At 45.3% G+C, this 18,588-nt stretch overlaps 1 protein-coding gene across 1 annotated transcript in view; it reads left to right on the top strand.

Moving 5' to 3' along the window:
• CHEK2 (checkpoint kinase 2) overlaps positions 1-18,588 on the top strand; it is a 130,570-nt gene that overhangs the window by 99,519 nt on the left and 12,463 nt on the right. Inside the window, exons 10-11 of the mRNA XM_075320136.1 lie at positions 5,384-5,470; positions 8,806-8,969. Of these exons, the coding sequence (XP_075176251.1) occupies positions 5,384-5,470; positions 8,806-8,969 (251 nt within the window). The remainder of the gene's footprint in view (positions 1-5,383; positions 5,471-8,805; positions 8,970-18,588) is intronic.

The following is an 18,588-nucleotide window of genomic DNA, read 5'->3' as shown; positions in this document are numbered from 1 at the left end:
AGAGTCCCGCCCTGCACCATGTGGATGCTTTTAGAAAACGCCTACAGGTCAGGGGACCAGCGCGCATGCGTCGACCCACCACAGCCATAAGCAGTGAGGGCAAATTTGTGGGCAACCATCCGTTCTGGATCCCAATTACTATTATTCAATTACATTATAATCTTTATGCAAATCATAGGGCGATAAAAGAGATCAATTGATAGAGCTATATCACAACATAAGTAATTGTATAGAAACCGATCCACTTATCATTTAGCACACACAACTTTCATATCAAGATACATCCCAACGATATGCATATATAAATATGTATTGATCCAGATAAATCCTAGATCCATAATATGAATTATCCTTAGAAATAGAAGAATATAATTGTAAGAATAAATAGAAGTTGTTGAAAATACAAAAGAAAAATACAATCAATAAAAACACAATAAAAATTGTTGTATATACATAACTGAATAACTGCATGAGCTAATATCTCACAAAAAGCACGCAAAGCTTAGCTTTTCGTTGAGGCAGACGGGTACCATTGTGTTAAGGTTAGTTATCCATCGACACTCAAGTTGCGCCAGAATCTTTTTCATGTGACCCTCCCCCCCCCCCCACCACCACCTAATACCACACTGAACCCGGTCAATGCCAAAGGCTCTTTATCACTGGGGGGGCACAATTGTGGTGCAACTTAGTGTCTCGGTATGGTTCTTAAACTGGACACATCACATTCCGAGGCTGCAGAAATGTCTCTGACGTGTTCCCTAATGCGAACACGCAGTTCGTGGGACGTCAAACCCACATACAGTGTGTTGCAGGGGCATGAGGCAAGGTAAATAAAAAAAACTCTTGCCAAATGTTATATATTTCTTTATTTGGTATTGAGCATCGCCCATACTAGACCTAAAAGATGTCGCACGGACAATGTTCCCATATTTGCACGAGAGGCATGAGCCACATGGAAAACAACCACTTTTTTGTTGTTTGACACCACCGAAAGGAATATGAAGGAAAGAAGTCTCCTGCTATTTATCCGATGCTGAGCGCCTATATGGAATAGCAGCCTATCTATTTAATCAACAGGGTAAGCTGGCATTTTTTCTTTTTTCACCGAAAGGAATAGGGGTCTTTGCCACATAGTGGCTCTTTATGAGAAGATCCCTAAGATTCGGGGACCTTCTTGCAGTAAGAAGAGGGCGTTTGGGTAAAAGGTGGCGCAGAGTTGGATCCAATAGCAAGACCGACCAGTGTCTTATACCTCACATTTGCTCCCACTGTGCATTAAATGGGGAAACATCTTACTGGAGGGTGTTGGTTGGTTGTCTTGCTCTGATATAACAATTTGGTCCGTGGTGTTTGCTTCGCCCTACAATAACCCCCTTTAATGCTACGGTGGCTGTAGCCTCGTGCCTCAAACCGACCCTGTAGGTCCTTGGCCTGATGTTTAAATTGGCTATCTGTTGAGCAAATGCGCTTCATGCGCAAAAATTGATCTACAGGTATAGCCCAGATGGTCACAGCAGTGTATGCAGAACTGCCATGTAATTGAGCATTTACTGACATCTCCTCACTGAAGGCGTCGGTCTGTACGGATCCATTGCTCTGCACCAGAATCGTAATGTCAAGGAATTCAATCCGGCAGGGGTCATGTTTATATGTAAGATAGATGTTGAAATTGTTCTTATTCAATCGTTCAAAGAATTTTTGTAACATCTCTACTGACCCCTGCCAGATGATGAACAAGTCATCAATAAATCGGTAAAAGCAGGGCACCTGGGCCGCGGCGCGCAAGCAATCACCGAAAACCTCTCTCCCAATAGCCAAGAAAGAGGTTTGCGTACGAAAGCGTGCGCGCACACGCTGCGCCCATCGCAGTGCCTCACCGCTGGAGAAAAAACTGTTCTTGAAAGTAAAAAAATTATGATACAGGATGTATTGCAATAGATCCATAATCAAAGAACGTAATGCTCCATCCATGGCAGTCATACTCAAGTAATATTCTACTGCCTTCAGACCATCCGAGTGGTTAATGCACGAATAAAGTGCCTCAATGTCTGCCGTAACCAGCAGCATGTCTGTTTCTAAAGATAAATCAAGAAAGAACGTCTGGAACTCCATTCTGAGACTGAACTGGGTGCAAAAACCTAAAAAATCTACACTATATGGAGAGAAGGTATGCACACCAGTGACTATGTAAGGGGAATATATAAAAAGCAGAAACTGCTGTGTGAATACTGACATGAAAAATCCAATAGCTATATGTAAGAATGAAAATATGAAAAATGGAATCTGCATTACTGCCATGAACATATGAATAAAGAGAAATGTAGCTATTGAATTGATCAATGCAACAGAGCCCCAACACTACGCCAAAGTATTTCTCTACGTTGGGGTCCCTAGCTAGTGTGTGTCCTCATGCAGTTAAAAAACTTACCGTGTATGGGAAGCTGAGACCCAGGCTATATATGCGTATAATGTGGACTGGCTATTGGGTGGGGCTGGGTTCACAAACGAAAAACTACAAATCAATCAAGAAGTAACGTCTGGAACTCCATTCTTACATATAGCTATTGGATTTTTCATGTCAGTATTCACACAGCAGTTTCTGCTTTTCATATATTCCCCTTTACATAGTCACTGGTGTGCATACCTTCTCTCCATATAGTGTAGATTTTTTAGGTTTTTGCACCCAGTTCAGATTCAGAATGGAGTTCCAGACGTTATTTCTTGATTGATTTGTAGTTTTTCGTTTGTGAACCTGGCCCCACCCAATAGCCAGTTCACATTATACGCATTTATAGCCTGGCTCTCAGCTTCCCATACACAGTAAGTTTTTTTTTAACTGCATGAGAGGACACACACAAGCTAGGGACCCCAACGTACAGAAATACTTTGGCGTAGTGTTGGGGCTCTGTTTCATTGATCAATTCAATAGCTACATTTCCCTTTATTCATATGTTCATGGCAGTAATGCAGATTCCATTTTTCATATTTTCATTCTTACATATAGCTATTGGATTTTCCATGTCAGTATTCACACAGCAGTTTCTGCTTTTCATATATTCCCCTTACATAGTCACTGGTGTGCATACCTTCTCTCCATATAGTGTTTCTAAAGATAGACCGTCTAATCTTTTCAGGATGTTCATGGTGTCTCTGATATAGGAGGGCAGGGTCTCAACCAGTGGGTGCAAATAATGATCTATAAATTTGCAAACTTGGTCACACAGCCCTCCTATACCAGAGACAATCGGACGTCCCGGGGGTTCAACAGGGTCCTTGTGGACCTTTGGGAGTAGATAAAAGGTCTGTATAATAGGCTCCTTAATAAGCAAACCCTCAAACACCTTTTTGGGGATATCAAGGCCTTATCCAAAATCAGAAAGAGCTCCTTTGAAAATTGGGACACTGGATTAGATGGAAAAGGGGTATATGCATCCCTATCTCGCAACTGCCTGAAGGCCTCGTTCTCATATTTAGTGACCGGCCACACTACCCTTTGTCCGCAGGTTTTATAACGACGTCCTTCATAGCCTGCAATTCCTTAATGGCTTTACCTTGTTGGTGGTTGTCACATCCACCATATGGTGGGAGGATTTTAAAATCCTCAGCCAACAATTTATTAAAGATCTCAACCTGCGAACAAAGGGGGAAAGGTGGAAATTTGGTTGATTTAGGAGCAACTGTTGAAGGGAATTTACCTGCAGGGATAGGGTAATTTTCCTATTCCAGAGACTCCAGTATAGCAATCGCCTCCCGTTCAGCCTCGGTATCCAGACTCCAATCATCAGATTTTTTTTATGATGAAGTTTTTGTAAAATATTCTTGCGGGAAAATTAAATTTTAAGATCCTTCAACGCTGTGAAGAAACAAAAGTTGTTATGTGGAACAAAAGATAAGTCCATTTCCAAAACCTCTTTCTGTATATTAGATAATTTATGATTGGAGAGGTTACCTCAAGATTATTGGACTTGGGTCTTTTATCCATAGGCTGCATAGGAGGCGACTTGGATTTCTGAGTCTTTTTCTTCACTTGATGGTTTCGCAAAACTCTAGTACTCCCCAATCTTTCATAAGTATCAGTATGGATATTATTTGCCCCTGAAGAAAACTCGGACGATGAGGCTGAAGTCAGAGAGTTAGAGCGGGTAGATGATTGTAAATTCTTTTGCACACCGGAACTGTTCCACCTGTATACTCCTATTGGTTTTCAGATCATTCAGGTCTCTTTTGAAACTTTTTCGTTTTAATGTGAATGATCTCTTTCTCCCATTTAAAAAAGTCACAATCTAAATCACTTTAATTTTAGTCATAGCTTCAGCAGACAATAGATTATAATTTGGCCCTGAAGTGCTCCAATTTCAGTCTCGTAAGGTGCTTTCCTTCATCGGAATAAGAAACTTCATGAAGTCCCTAGAGCAGGTACTTGAGAGATCCTCCCATCCTTTCCTGATACTGTCATCATGAACAGGAAAGGATGGGAAGACCTGCACCCGCATTTTTTGTCTCTAGTTGACTATATTTAATTTTTGTACTCTACTATTTTCTATGCTAATTGGTTTAAAAAAATGTGATTAATAAAGAGTTTATATTTTGCTATGCTATCTGGCATGTCTTGCCCCTTCTTTTGTCTAACACAGCCACTAATGTCTAACCACTTACAACAAAAGTGAATACCCTCTAAGTGAAATTGGCCAAATTATGCCCAATTAGCCATTTTCCTCCCCAGTATCATGTTACTCGGTAGTGTTACAAGGTGTGAATATGGAACAGCTGTGGTAAATTTGGTACTATCGCTCAAACTCTCTGATACTCATCACTGGGAAGTTCAACATGGCGCCTGATGACAGAATTTTCTAAGGATCTGAAAAAAATACATAAAGATGACCTATAAGAAGACTAGCAACACCCTGAAACTGAGCTGCTTCATGGTGGCCAAGACCATACAGCAGTTTAATAAGACAGGTTCCACTCAGACCAGGTCTCGCCATGGTCAACCATAGGAGTTGAATGCACGTGATCAGTGTTTGAGTGCTACCAGCATTGCTGCAGAGGTTAAAGGGGTGGGGCCATCATCCTGTCAGTGCTCAGACCATACATTGCACACTGCATAATATTGATCTGAATGGCTGTTGTCCCAGAAGGAAGCCTCTTCTAAAGATGATGCACAAGAAAGATTGCAAACAGATTACTGAAGACAAGGAGACTAAGGACATGGATTACTGAAATCATGTTGTGTGGCCTGATGAGGCAAAGATAAACTTATTTGGTTCAAATGGCAAGTGTGTGTGTCTAATTTGGTAGACTTTAAGAAAATAAGTCTTCTGCAGTATATTCCACTTTTTACCAGATGTTAATCGGATATGTATATATATTTTTTCCCATTTAGTACCTCCATGATAATGGGATCATACATCGCGATCTAAAACTTGAAAATGTGCTGCTATCTTCCACAAATGAAGAATGCTGTGTCAAGGTGTGTACTAAAAGAGGGGTTTTGTTTTTCTGATGTTAATGTGGGCAAGAACCTCAAGGCCATGTGTGCACATTTTTTTCTTGTATTTTTGAGTGCAGGTTAAAACGCAACATTTCCTTGACAAAATGCATGCGTTTTCCTTCCCCAGCGAAGTCTCTGCCTCCCCCCCGCCCCCAGCCTAAAATGCCCAGAATTGCTGAATCCATTAGATGCGACAGTCTCGGGACTTTACCTGGCTCATCCCAATTTGCCCTGGTGCGGTGTCAGTTGGGGTAATAAGGAGTTAATGGCAGACCATAGCTGCCACTCAGTCCTAGCTTAGTCATGGCAGGCATCTGAGACACCCTCCATCACTAATCTGTAAGTGTTAAAAAATAAACAAACACCCAAAAATCCTTTATTTGACATCAAAGACAAAAAAAACACCCTTTTTTTCCACTTTATTAACCCCCCCACCCCCGCAACATCCCTCCAGGTCCAACGTAATCCACACGAGGTCCCACGACGCTTCCAGTACTGCTACATCTGACACTCACAGCGAGCGGCCATAGAGAATGACTGCTCGCTGTGAACTCAACGCAGCAACTGAAGTGAGTCGACCAATCAGTGGTGATGTCACTCAGGTTAGCCGCTGCCACAGCTGGAGTCCTCCACCTGTGATGGCAAATCACCCAAGGGACTGAAGTGAGCTGCATAGTCTGCGGTGCCGTCAGAGGTGATTTCAAGTCACAGCTAGAGTCCTTTACTTGTGACTGCAAATCAGGCCGCGACACACAGAGCCGCGCAATGAGAATGAACTCGAGTGAATCTGAGGTTTACCAGAGTTCATGACCGCACACAGACGCACAATGACAATGAACTCAGTTGAACCTCTGAAGTCACAGCTGCGGGCCCCGCACTACTGTCTGTGTCGTGGCATTGACGTCAGAGGTTCACCCGAGGTCATTCTCATTGCACGGCTCTTTGTCTGCGGTCAGTGGCTAGTCATGCTCTATGGTGCTGCTGTGACAGGACAAGGATGTAGCAAAGCTGAATCGCCGTAGAACCTCATGTAGATTACTTCGGACCTGCAGAGGTGTTTAGGGGTTAAAGTGGTGAAAGATGGTGTTTTTTCTATTTTATTCCGAATAAAGGATTATGGGAGTGTATGTGTTTACTTTCAATTACAGATTAGTGATGGGGTGGAGTCTCATAGACTGCTATCACTAATTTAAGACTTAGAGGCTGCTGTGGGTTGCCATTAACTCTTTATTACCCTGATAACCACCGTACCAGAGCAACGGGAAGAGCCGGGTCCAGTGCCAGCATTGGCGCATCTTATGGATGCGCCACTTCTGTGGCAGCTGTGGGCTGCTATTAGGCTGGAAAGGGCCAAATAACGATGGGCCTGGCCACCCTAATATTAGCCCCCAATTGTCTGCTGCACCTTGACTGGCTTTAGAGAAATGGGGGGACCCCACGTCATTTATTTTTATCTATTGTCTTTATTTGAGTAAAAGCATATTATATGTGCCTGTGCTCCCCTTTGATGACACATGCTTCCCCTCCGTGTTAGATATGGTCCCCATGCTGCTGCCCATAGTAAAATAAAAAACTCTTTACTTACCTCCTCCAACGTGTCTCCCCGTTCTCCCTTCTGCTGCTGTGATCATGCACGCAGAGATGTCACTCTGCTGTGCCGATCACATGACCGGCAGCGAGAACCAGGAAGTGCAGGAGGCCGGAGCTCAACCCACGGAGGGAGACACTAGGGAGGACAGTGCTTGAGAAGGTAAAGAAAGAGTTTATTTTACTAAAAGCAGCAGCATGGGGGCGATATCTAACACAGGGGGCCGTGTGCCAGCCACAGGGGGCATGTGGCATTACTGGGGGCCGTGTGCCAGCCATAGGGGACATGTGGCATTACTGGGGGACGTGTGCCAGCACAAGGGGGCTGTATGCAATATAAGGTGACCAGATTAAGGGGGCTAATTTTAGGATGGGGGGGGCTATGAGGGACATATACTCTATATGATTTGTTAGACGGACACTGGCATTATAAGACGGACCCCATTAATTAAAAAAAAAATTCTCTATTCCTTCACCAAATTTGGGGGTGCGTCTTATAATCAGGTGCGTCTTATAAAGCAAAAAATACAGTATGTAGTAATTAGCAATGCTAACAGTACAGTGACCCCATTACTTACTATTGTCATCCTGTGATTAGTAATTAGTAAATACCATATGTTGAAAAGATTAGAACCTGATACTATAACTTTCTGGAATTAAAGTAAATAAGACTGGCAATATCATCTGTGGAATGTAAGAAAAATCAGGGTACTAACTTAAGATGGCTGTGCAGGATTAGGCCCAACACTAAAGAAAAACTTGGCTGGGGGGGAAACCCTCCAAGCAGGTTCCAGCTACTGCTCTGTTAAGCTATAAAACCTTCATCTGCTGCTGTCATAAGCCAATAGATTCTTAGTAATCCTAGAAGCCAAGGGTCAAAGGTCAAGCGCTGCAAAGAGAAACAGAAGTGATAACTTAGAGCAGTGTTCCCCAATTCCAGTCCTCAAGAGCCACCAACACTGCATGTCTCCAGGATTTCCTTAGTATTGCTCAGGTGTTGGAATTTTCACCTGTGTCGGTGATTAAATTATCTGTGTAAAAACTAAGGAAACCCTGATAACATGCAGTGTGGTGGGCCTTGAGGACTGGAGTGGGAGAACACTGCTTTAGAGGAAATAATTTTATTAACTTAGAATAAAAAACATTTTGATACATGGTCTGTACTTTCCTCAGATTCATAACTTTTAAAAAAAGGAAAAATAATCCAGCTGGGAATCCTCAGGATATAATAAAAAAATAACTTTTATTCCAAAATAAAAAAGCAAATTAATGCATAGGCAATTTCATACTGACTTGGTGGGTGGCCCGTTACATGGACTACACGTTTCGGTGCTCTGTCGCCTTCCTCAGGTTGAGTCAATTTGCAATCTTTGATGAGATGTGCTCTATAGAGATAATTGCAATAACATTAAGCCTTTAAGGGGAAGGTTAACTTTGCCAGACAGTATTAATGAGAAATGCTGTTTGTTCCTGTTAAGTTATGTAACTTTATGTTGTAAAATCTTCAATAAAACAAGTTTAAAAAAAAAAAAAAAAGTAATATGAAGCTATGCATTCTGACTACATGGGGTGGAAGTGCTATGTGGGATCCATTTATGATGTATCATATGGTGTGAGGGAGACAAGCTTTCTACATTGAGAAAAGGAGCGTTTTCATGGTCCTGCACAAAACAGTGTGCCAGGAATCTAAAATGTAAAGTATAAAACTGAGTCTCTTCATTTTACAGATTACAGATTTTGGGCAGTCCAAAATTCTTGGCGAAACATCATTAATGACGACTTTGTGTGGAACACCCAACTACTTGGCTCCTGAGGTGTTGATCACAGCTGGCACAGGCGGATATAGCAGAGCGGTGGATTACTGGAGTTTGGGAGTCATTCTTTTTGTTTGGTAACTATATCCTGAAAGATACCTAAATTAATTACAGTGGAACCTCAGTTTACGAGTAACCCGGTTTGTGATTATTTTGCTATACGAGCAAAGCTTGCTGTAAATTTGTAACTTAGTTTACGAGCAAACTTTGCTATACGAGCAAATACTCACTGCACACACTTCCGGTTCCGTATTTTCACTGCGCTCTGACCCGCTCTTGCATTCTGCACAAACGCGCGCACACACACACATATATTATGCTCACCTTACCTTCCGTTCCATCGCTGGCCTCATGGTTCTTGTAGTTCGCTGGTACAGGATGTGTATTGGGTAACCATTGCGACGATTAAGGAACTTCTGCTGTCAGACGCTTCTCAAAGGCAGCGCGCTGGCCAATCAGAGACAAGCGGTTCCTGCCTTTGACGTCAACGCTCCGGCAGTGGAAGCTCCAGCATCAGTCTTGATGGTTACCCGATTCACATCCTGTACCGGCGAACTACAAGAACCAGGAGGCCGGCGATGGAACGGAAGGTAAGGTGAGCATATGTTTGTGTGTGTGTGTTTGTGCCTGTGTGGAATGGCACAATAGGGGACCAGAATGGGACATTGTACAAGTTGTGGAATGAATTGTCTGAGCTTGCATTATTTCCTATGGGAAATCTTGCTTTGCTAGACGAGTAACTTGGTTTGCAAGCACACTCCCAGAACGGATTGTTCTCATAAACCAAGGATCCACTGTATCTCACACAGAGAATAATGGTACATACTGCGAGAAATAACTACCATATTTTTTGGATTGTAAGACTCACCTTTTAACAAGAAAAACTCCTGTTAAAAAGTGAGTGCATCTTAAAGCACTAAGGCAGTTTCCTGTTATTGAGGAGAACGCTGACACATCATCCTCCCTGATAACAGAGCTGCCCGCACTCCTCCTGCTCCACACAGATCTATGTGATTGGTGCAGAGCAGGAGAGTAAGCTACCCAGAGCTGAGCAGCTGAAGGACCTTTCACATGAGTAATTTCAGGACTATTCAGGTCATGTGATTGATCTCATGATGTGAAAGGTCCTTCAGTTAAAGGGTTATTCCCATCTCCAAGATCCTATCCCAATGTGTAGTAAGTCTAATAATAATATTTGCAAATACCTCCAATTAGAAATGTATTATAGTTCTTCTGACTCACTATGTCACTTACCTCACGTTCAGGGCATTGCAGGAGCTTTGGATACGACCATGAGCAACTAAGTAACTGTGACTGTATGCGTGGTCGTAACAAGGATACATAACCTATTGCAGTGCCCTGGCAACTATAGATAGTGAGGTACGTGCAGGACTTGGGCTCACACACTGCTCTGTCTTAGCATTGATAACTTATTGGTTCCAAAAAACATTACAGGTAAACAACAACATAGTGCAATAAGAGACGCATGGCTAAAATCTCTTTATTAACCTGTACAGCATGGAATCATCAGACTACATTGCAAAAACTTGCTGACAGATTGCTTTTTAGGCTATGTGCACACGATCAGGACACTCTGCATCCTGGACGCAGCATGTCCTCTCCTGCGGGTCTGCGACTGCCGTCTGCAGAAGACGACCGCTGTGTGTGCCGACAACCAGGGTCCAGGAAGCTGCGGACTTTCTCTGCTCTTCCAGTGGAGAAGGCTCGCAGCTCCACAGCATAAATTGACATGCTGCGGCTTGGGAAGCCACACCACATGTCAGTTTACTCCGTGGGAAAAGTGAGCATAGTGGGCAGGAGATGTCTATAAATCCATCCAATGTGCCTCTACTGTACAACACAGCATTTTGAACACCGTGAAAATGCGCTGCACCCAAAACGCTATGAACACTGTTTGTGGGCACGGACCCTAAGACTTCTGGCAAAATTAGATATTTTGAATAATTCTTAACGAATCTTCAGATTTTCCACTTAAAGGTATATAGATTTTTATCACTTAAATAGAGATGAAGAAAGCATATTTCAAAATAAAACGTGCAGCAGATAAGCCATGGTCCCTTATTGATGGTGCCTCCATCTTATAGTGGTGATGGGGTAGTAGGCATGCCTCAGTGAAATCTACAGTGCCTTGTGAAAGTATTCGTCCCCCTTGAATTTTTCAACCTTTTCCCACATTTCAGACTTCAAACATAAAGATAAAGTTTTAATGTTATGGTGAAGAATCAACAACAAGTTTGGACACAATTGTGAAGTTAAATGAAATTTATTGCTTATTTTAAGCATATTTGAAAATTAATAAACTGAATATTGGGGCACGCAATATTATTCGTCCCCTTTAATTTAATACTTTGTAGCGCCACCTTTTTTTGCTGCGATTACAGCTGCAAGTCGCTTGGGGTATGTCTCTATCAGTTTTCCACATCAAGAGACTGAAATTATTGCACATTCTTCCTTTGCAAATAGCTGGAGCTGAGTGAGGTTGGATGGAGAGCGTTTGTGAACAGCAGTTTTCAGCTCTTTCCACAGATTCTCGATCGGATTCAGGTCTGAATTTTGCCTTGGCCATTCTAACACCTGGATACGTTTATTTGTGAACCATTCCATTGTAGATTTTGCTTTATGTTTGGGATCATTGTCTTGTTGGAAGACAAATCTCTGTCCCAGTCTCAGGTCTTTTGCAGACTCCCAACAGGTTTTCTTCAAGAATGGTCCTGTATTTGGCTCCATCCATCTTCCCATCAATTTTCACCATCTTCTCTGTCCCTGCTGAAGAAAAGCAGGCCCAAACCATGATGCTGCCACCACCATGTTTGACAATGGGGATGGTGTATTCAGGTGGATGAGCTGTGTTGCTTTTACGCCAAACATATCTTTTGGCATTGTTCCCAAAAAGTTTGATTTTGGTTTCATCTGACCAGAGCACCTTCTTCCATATGTTTGATGTGTCTCCCAGGTGGCTTTTGACAAACTGTAAACGACACTTTTTATTGATATTTTCGAGAAATGGTTTTCTTCTTGCCACTCTTCCATAAAGGCCAGATTTGTGTCCCACCTCAGCTGTAGATCTCTGCAGTTAATCCAGAGTGATCATGAGCCTCTTGGCTGCATCTCTGATGAGTCTTCTCCTTGTTTGAGATGACATTTTTGAGGGACAGTCGGGTCTTGCTAGATTTGCAGTGGTATGATACTCCTTCCATTTCAATATGATCGCTTGCAAAGTGCTCCTTGGGATGTTTTCAAGTTTTGGAAATCTTTTTGTAACCAAATCCGGCTTTAAACTTCACGGACCTGCCTGTTATGTTCCTTTGTCTTCAGGATGCTATCTGCACTTAAAACAGAACACTGAGACTATCACAGAGCAGGTGCATTTATACGGAGACTTGATTACACACAGGTGGCTTATATTTATCATCATCAGTCATTTAGGACAACACCGGATCATTTTGAGATCCTCAATGAATTTCTGGAGTGAGTTTGCTGCACTGAAAGTAAAGGGGACCAATAATTTTGCACGCCCGAATTTTCAGTTTTTTATTTTTTAAAAATGTTTAAAATAAGCAATAAATTTTGTTCAACTTCACAATTGGGTCCCACTTGTTGATTCTTCACCATTAATTTAACAACATTTTTATGTTTGTTTGAAGCCTGAAATGTGGGTAAAGGTTGACAAATTCAAGGGGGGGGGCGAATACTTTCGCAAGACACTGTACAATTGAGCGCCAAGTCTATAAGTTCATCTAGTAATTTGTAATTTGATGTGTAAGATTGGCGGTTCACCCACATCCCAAAAAGAGCAGCCCTCTGTGGAGGAACCATCGCTGCAGGTTATTTCGAATGATTAGAGAGAAATACAAGTCTCCCTGTTAGGAAGAGATGTCCTTTTAAAAAGAACCTGTCATCAGAAAATTTAGGATTTTTGGTAACTACCTCAACCCCTTCACAACATCCGGCTTACATGTACGACTCTACAATTACGCTAGCTCATGTGCTATGCCAGTGAAATTGTCAACTACACCGCATATAACACCTCGTTGTAATGCCCACGATCGGTGTCAACACCAATTGCGAGCGTTTGACCCCTCTGCCCCTGTCAATAGCTACAGCAGCATCTATGTTCTCGTAGAGGGGAAAAGGGTGGTCTCGTGAGGTCTGAGAATATTTTCACAAATAAACGCAGAAAATATTGTTCTAAGTTTACCACTAACAATATGTCTCGAAAAAACGGTGTGAGTCACTGGGATCCGTTGAAGCGTTTTAGAGTTTTGTACCTCATAAATAGAGATGGGCAAACCGAACTGTAAAGTTCGGGGATCGTACCGATGCGCACGATCTTGAACACGCGATTTCTGGGAAGTTTGTGTTACAGTTTGAGTCCAGGGGCTGTATAAAGAAATACATTATTAAAAAAAAATGATTATACTTACAGGTCCTGCGACGCGTCCTGCAGACTGTCTCCCAGCCACTTCTGCTTCCGTGTCCAATCATTGCTGGGTCACCACATAACCATTGCCTAAAGAACCGGCTATGACGTCATGTAAGGTCCTGTTAACGTCCGGGGGTATTCACTGCACTGATCGGCTGTTTTCGGCCATGTTCGCAGTGGCATCAGAGTTCACCTGAGTCCATGGCTGCTATGGACTAAGGTGAACGGTGACTGTCATTATACGAGTCTCGCATCGGTATCAGCACGGTGCACACCCTCCTGACAGCAGCGGGTCGACTGCATGTATTTCTGTGCAGCTGAGGCGCTCCTGTCTGGAGAGCCTCGGCCATGCGGGGTGATGCAATGCGAGACGCAAGTGGAATCATACCCTCACTATCAGCCTGCTTCTCGCTCTGTACAAAGCGATGAAGCAGAGCTGACATGGCGCTCTCTGCTTCTCACTCTGTATAGATGCTTGTATTTACAGAGTTATGAAGCAGAGCTTTACATTGCTGTACCTGTGAACTACGTCGGACAAATGAGTGATTTTTATATATATTGTTTTATTTGTAATAGAATTTTTTTTTCTGTTGTGGATTTTTTTTTCTGTTTACTAGAAATTCATGGTGGCCATGTCTAATTTGGCGTGACCCCATGAATTTCGGGCTTAGTACCAGCTGAGAATAAAAAGCTGGTATTAACCTCTTTTATTACCCAGTGTGCCTCCGCCATCAGGGCTGCTGGACGAGCCTGTTAAAGCGCCTGGACATGGCGCTAAGAAACAATGCTCCATTTCCAGGGGAGGCTGCGGAGAATCTCAACCCCCAGCTGCCTGGTTTTACCTGACTGGTGATCAAAATACGACGGGAGCCCACTCATATTTTTTTTATTATTATTTTAAATGGTTAAAAAAAAACAAAAAATGGGCTTCCCTGTATTTTGATCGCCAGCTAAGGTAAAGGCAGGCAGCTGGGGGGTGGCAGCCCATAGCCGTCCACTTTATCTGCCGTGAGAATCAAAAATACCGCGGAGTGCTACGTCTTTTTTTTTTTTTTTTTTTAAGAATTATTTACCATATTGTTCGCTTTATAAGACGCACCGGATTATAAGACGCACCCCAAACTTAGACATAAAAAAGGTAAAAAAAAAAAAAATGGGGTCAGTCTTATACTCCGGTGTTCTCTTACCGGAGGGGGGGCAGTGGTGGAGAAGCGGGGTCACAGGAGGCATAGGTTGTGCTGGCAGGCAAGGCGGGTCAGTGGCCGCGGCGTCCGTGGTGGCAGGTGCCGCGGCGTCCGTGGTGGCAGGTGCGGTGGCGTCCGGGGTGGCAGCAGCCGCGGGGTCCGTGGTGGCGGCGGCGGGTGAGTCGTGCAGCAGGCCGGTGCAGTGAGTGTCCTAGTGGTGTCCGCGGTCCCAGTTCAAATGATGGCGCCTGGAGCGGCGCATGCGCAGATGGAGCTCTCATCCAAGGGCTCCATCTGCGCACGCGCCCGCTCCCGGTGCCATTATTTGAAACTGGGACCACGGACAAACTGGGTAACTTGCTGCACAGCCGCCCGCCCCGCACGCAGAGTGGCAGCCAGCAGGCTGCCCGCCCACCCTGCGTTCAAGCGGCCGGGTACCTGTGCTTGCATGTGGGCCCCACCCGGCTGCCGCCCGCACACAGGCACCCGGCTGCCGCCCGCACACAGGCACCCGGCTGCCGCCCGCACACAGGCACCCGGCTGCCGCCCTCACACAGGCACCCGGCTGCCGCCCTCACACAGGCACCCGGCTGCCGCCCTCACACAGGCACCCGGCTGCCGCCCTCACACAGGCACCCGGCTGCCGCCCTCACACAGGCACCCGGCTGCCGCCCTCACACAGGCACCCGGCTGCCGCCCTCACACAGGCACCCGGCTGCCGCCCTCACACAGGCACCCGGCTGCCGCCCGCACGCTGCACCCGGCTGCCGCCCGCACGCTGCACCCGGCTGCCGCCCGCACGCTGCACCCGGCTGCCGCCCGCACGCTGCACCCGGCTGCCGCCCGCACGCTGCACCCGGATACCCGGCTAACACCGCACGCAGCCACGGGTACCCGGCTAACACCGCACGCAGCCACGGGTACCCGGCTAACACCGCACGCAGCCACGGGTACCCGGCTAACACCGCACGCAGCCACGGGTACCCGGCTAACACCGCACGCAGCCACGGGTACCCGGACGCTTGCACGCAGCCACGGGTACCCGGACGCTTGCACGCAGCCACGGGTACCCGGACGCTTGCACGCAGCCACGGGTACCCGGACGCTTGCACGCAGCCACGGGTACCCGGACGGTAGCCACAGGCACCCGGCCGCACAGACAGGACCCCCAGATACCGCTATATTTGGATTATAAGGCTCACCCCCCATTTTCCTCCCAAATTTTTGGGAGGAAAAGTGCGTCTTATAAAGCGAAAAATACGGTATTTATTTTTACCCTACTATGTGTATAGGTGCTAGTATGTATGGGTTGGTTTCAGGTTACTCCAGCATCCAATCACAGATGCCCACTCTGTGAGAGCATCTGTGATTGTCTGTTATTTTTACAGTAAAATAAAACTGAGAAAAAAATATTTTATTAGAAATAAAACACAAGACATTTAGGACTCCAACTTTATTACCCCCAAAAAACCCACTCCGGAGACAAAGACGTCTGCTCACACAGAAGCAGCAGAGTGCAATCAGAGACTTCCCTGTTGAGCCTAGAATGTACGGTTTCCTGCCCGGTTAGTGGACGTGACCGGCTTGGCTGGTGGGCGTGGCCAGCTTGGTTGGGGGTGTGGCGATGTTTCTTCCTGTCAACTATAAACATGCAAGCGGGGGCTTTGCCATTCCCCCCCCCAGATCCCCACTTCTATTATAATCAACTCTATGCCCACGTGGACTTAGACAAAGAATTTTTATTCCCTCTGGAAACGTTAGACTGCGTTTTGAAGACGCCCCCATCACATTACAAGTTACGTCATACCGGGCAGGAGCCCGTACACTCTAGCATGTACCGAGACTTCACCTGAGTGCAGTCAGCTGTGCCGCTGTGTAATGTCCATTGACTACAGGACCTTGCATGACGTCATAGCCATGTGACCAGTCTGTAAGCAACCAGGTAATAAAACATTCACATTTGACTGGTCACATGGCTATGACGTCATGGAAGGTCCTTTTAGTCAGTGGTGGTTACCCTGGGGCACAGCAATAATCTGACTTGGAAGCAGAAGCATCAGGAGACAGTCTGCAGGACGCGTCGCAGAACCTGCAAGTATAATGACAATGTTTATTATTAACTATACTCTTTATTTTACAGCCCTCCCCCCCCGCCCCATCACATAACTGTAAAGTCCAAGTTCGTTGTTCGGACGCAAGTTCGCGTTATCTCAGAACCCGAACTCGAACTTTACAAAACCTTCGGGCGAGTCTCCCGAACACTAACATCGGGGCATTCGCCCATCACTACTCCTACAGTAACACTGGTCAGAATTTGAAAAATTGTCCTGGTCAGGAAAGTGAAAACAGTCTTCGGGGCGAAGTGCTTAAAATCCCTTTTCTTGTAGCCTTCATTGCAGAACGCAGGAAGCCATGGAGGCATGCTGCTACAAGAGGATGCCACTATAAATTACACTTTAAAAAAAAAAAAAAGTTTGCTTTCCCCTGCACACACCAGAGTAAACCAGTTAGTGAGAAAGCAGTAAGAAAAGCTAAGAACGGTATAGTAGAATAGAGCAAGAAATCACTGGCCACAATGATAATAAAACATCCCAAAGAGCAATAGGTGGATGCTGTGTTCCTCAATGAAGGACACGAGAATTGAGAATTTCTAGTAATTACTGTAAAATTATTTTCTCGGTCGCTTCATTCGGGGACAAAGGAACCATGCGATGTCCCAAAGAAATCCTCAGGGCGGGAAACAGAAGAACATCAGAACAAAAAGTGTAAAGGGATCGCAAAGCAGATTCCCCAGGCTATAAACTGGATGACTGACGCTTGCAGCGGCCTTCTACTAAGACTCTTGTCAGCTTGTATGAGCGCTGTAAAATGTTGAGAATGTGTGGCTGGACCAAGTCACATCTTTGAGAGCAGCAGAGCAGAAGCCTGATGGTGATCGGTACAGGAGGCCCCCCTCTGCTAGGATGCATTGAGCCATAACTCTTGGCAGAGGCACTCTGTCCTGAGCAGGATTTGCTTTCAGGTGGCTAAAGGTGGTGTCACACACAGCGACGATGACAACGACGTCGCTGCTACGTCACCATTTTCTGTGACGTTGCAGCGACGTCCCGTCGCTGTCGCTGTGTGTGACATCCAGCAACGAGCTGGCCCCTGCTGTGAGGTCGTTGCTCGTTGCTGAATGTCCTGCTTCATTTTTTCGTCGTCGCTCTCCCGCTGTGAAGCACACATCGCTGTGTGTGACAGCGAGAGAGCGACGAAATGAAGCGAGCAGGGAGCAGGAGCCGGCGTCTGGCAGCTGCAGAAAGCTGTAACCACTGTAAACATCGGGTAACCAAGGGAAGACCTTTCCCTGGTTACCCGATATTTACCTTCGTTACCAGCCTCCGCCGCTCTTGCTGCTAGTGCCGGCTCCTGCTCTGTGCACATGTAGCTGCAGTACGCATCGGGTTAATTAACCCTATGTGTACTGTAGCTAGGAGAGCAAGGAGCTGGCGCTAAGCAGTGTGCGCGGCTCCCTGCTCTCTGCACTGGGACATGTAGCTGCAGTACACATCGGGTTAATTAACCCGATGTGTACTGTAGCTAGGAGAGCAAGGAGCCAGCGCTAAGTAGTGTGCGCGGCTCCCTGCTCTCTGCACATGTAGCGACGTTATGATCGCTGCTGCGTCGCTGTGTTTGACAGCTAAGCAGCGATCATAACAGCGACTTACAAGGTCACTGTTACGTCACAGAAAATGGTGACGTAACAGTGATGTCGTTGTCGCTGTCGCTATGTGTGAACCCAGCTTAAGAGACGTTCATGAGATCCCTCTGAAAGGACACACAGTCTGAACATCTGGATAAGACCATCACTTATGGGTAGTGATGCACTGCTGTGACCGTGTTCCACTTGTGTAAAGATTGTTCTACCTTGCTTCTGAGAGTCTCTCTCTAATCTGTCTAAGCTCATTAAGGTTGAATGTTAAGGCCCCGTCACACTAAGCAACATCGCTAGCAACATCGCTGCTAACGAACAACTTTTGTGACGTTGCTAGCGATGTTGCTGTGTGTGACATCCAGCAACAACCT

The sequence above is a fragment of the Anomaloglossus baeobatrachus genome, chromosome 1 (genome assembly GCF_048569485.1).
Source record: "Anomaloglossus baeobatrachus isolate aAnoBae1 chromosome 1, aAnoBae1.hap1, whole genome shotgun sequence".
Classification (NCBI taxonomy): Eukaryota; Metazoa; Chordata; class Amphibia; order Anura; family Aromobatidae; genus Anomaloglossus; species Anomaloglossus baeobatrachus.
Note: the sequence above shows the minus strand (reverse complement) of the source record. Positions and strands in the feature narration are given on the sequence as shown.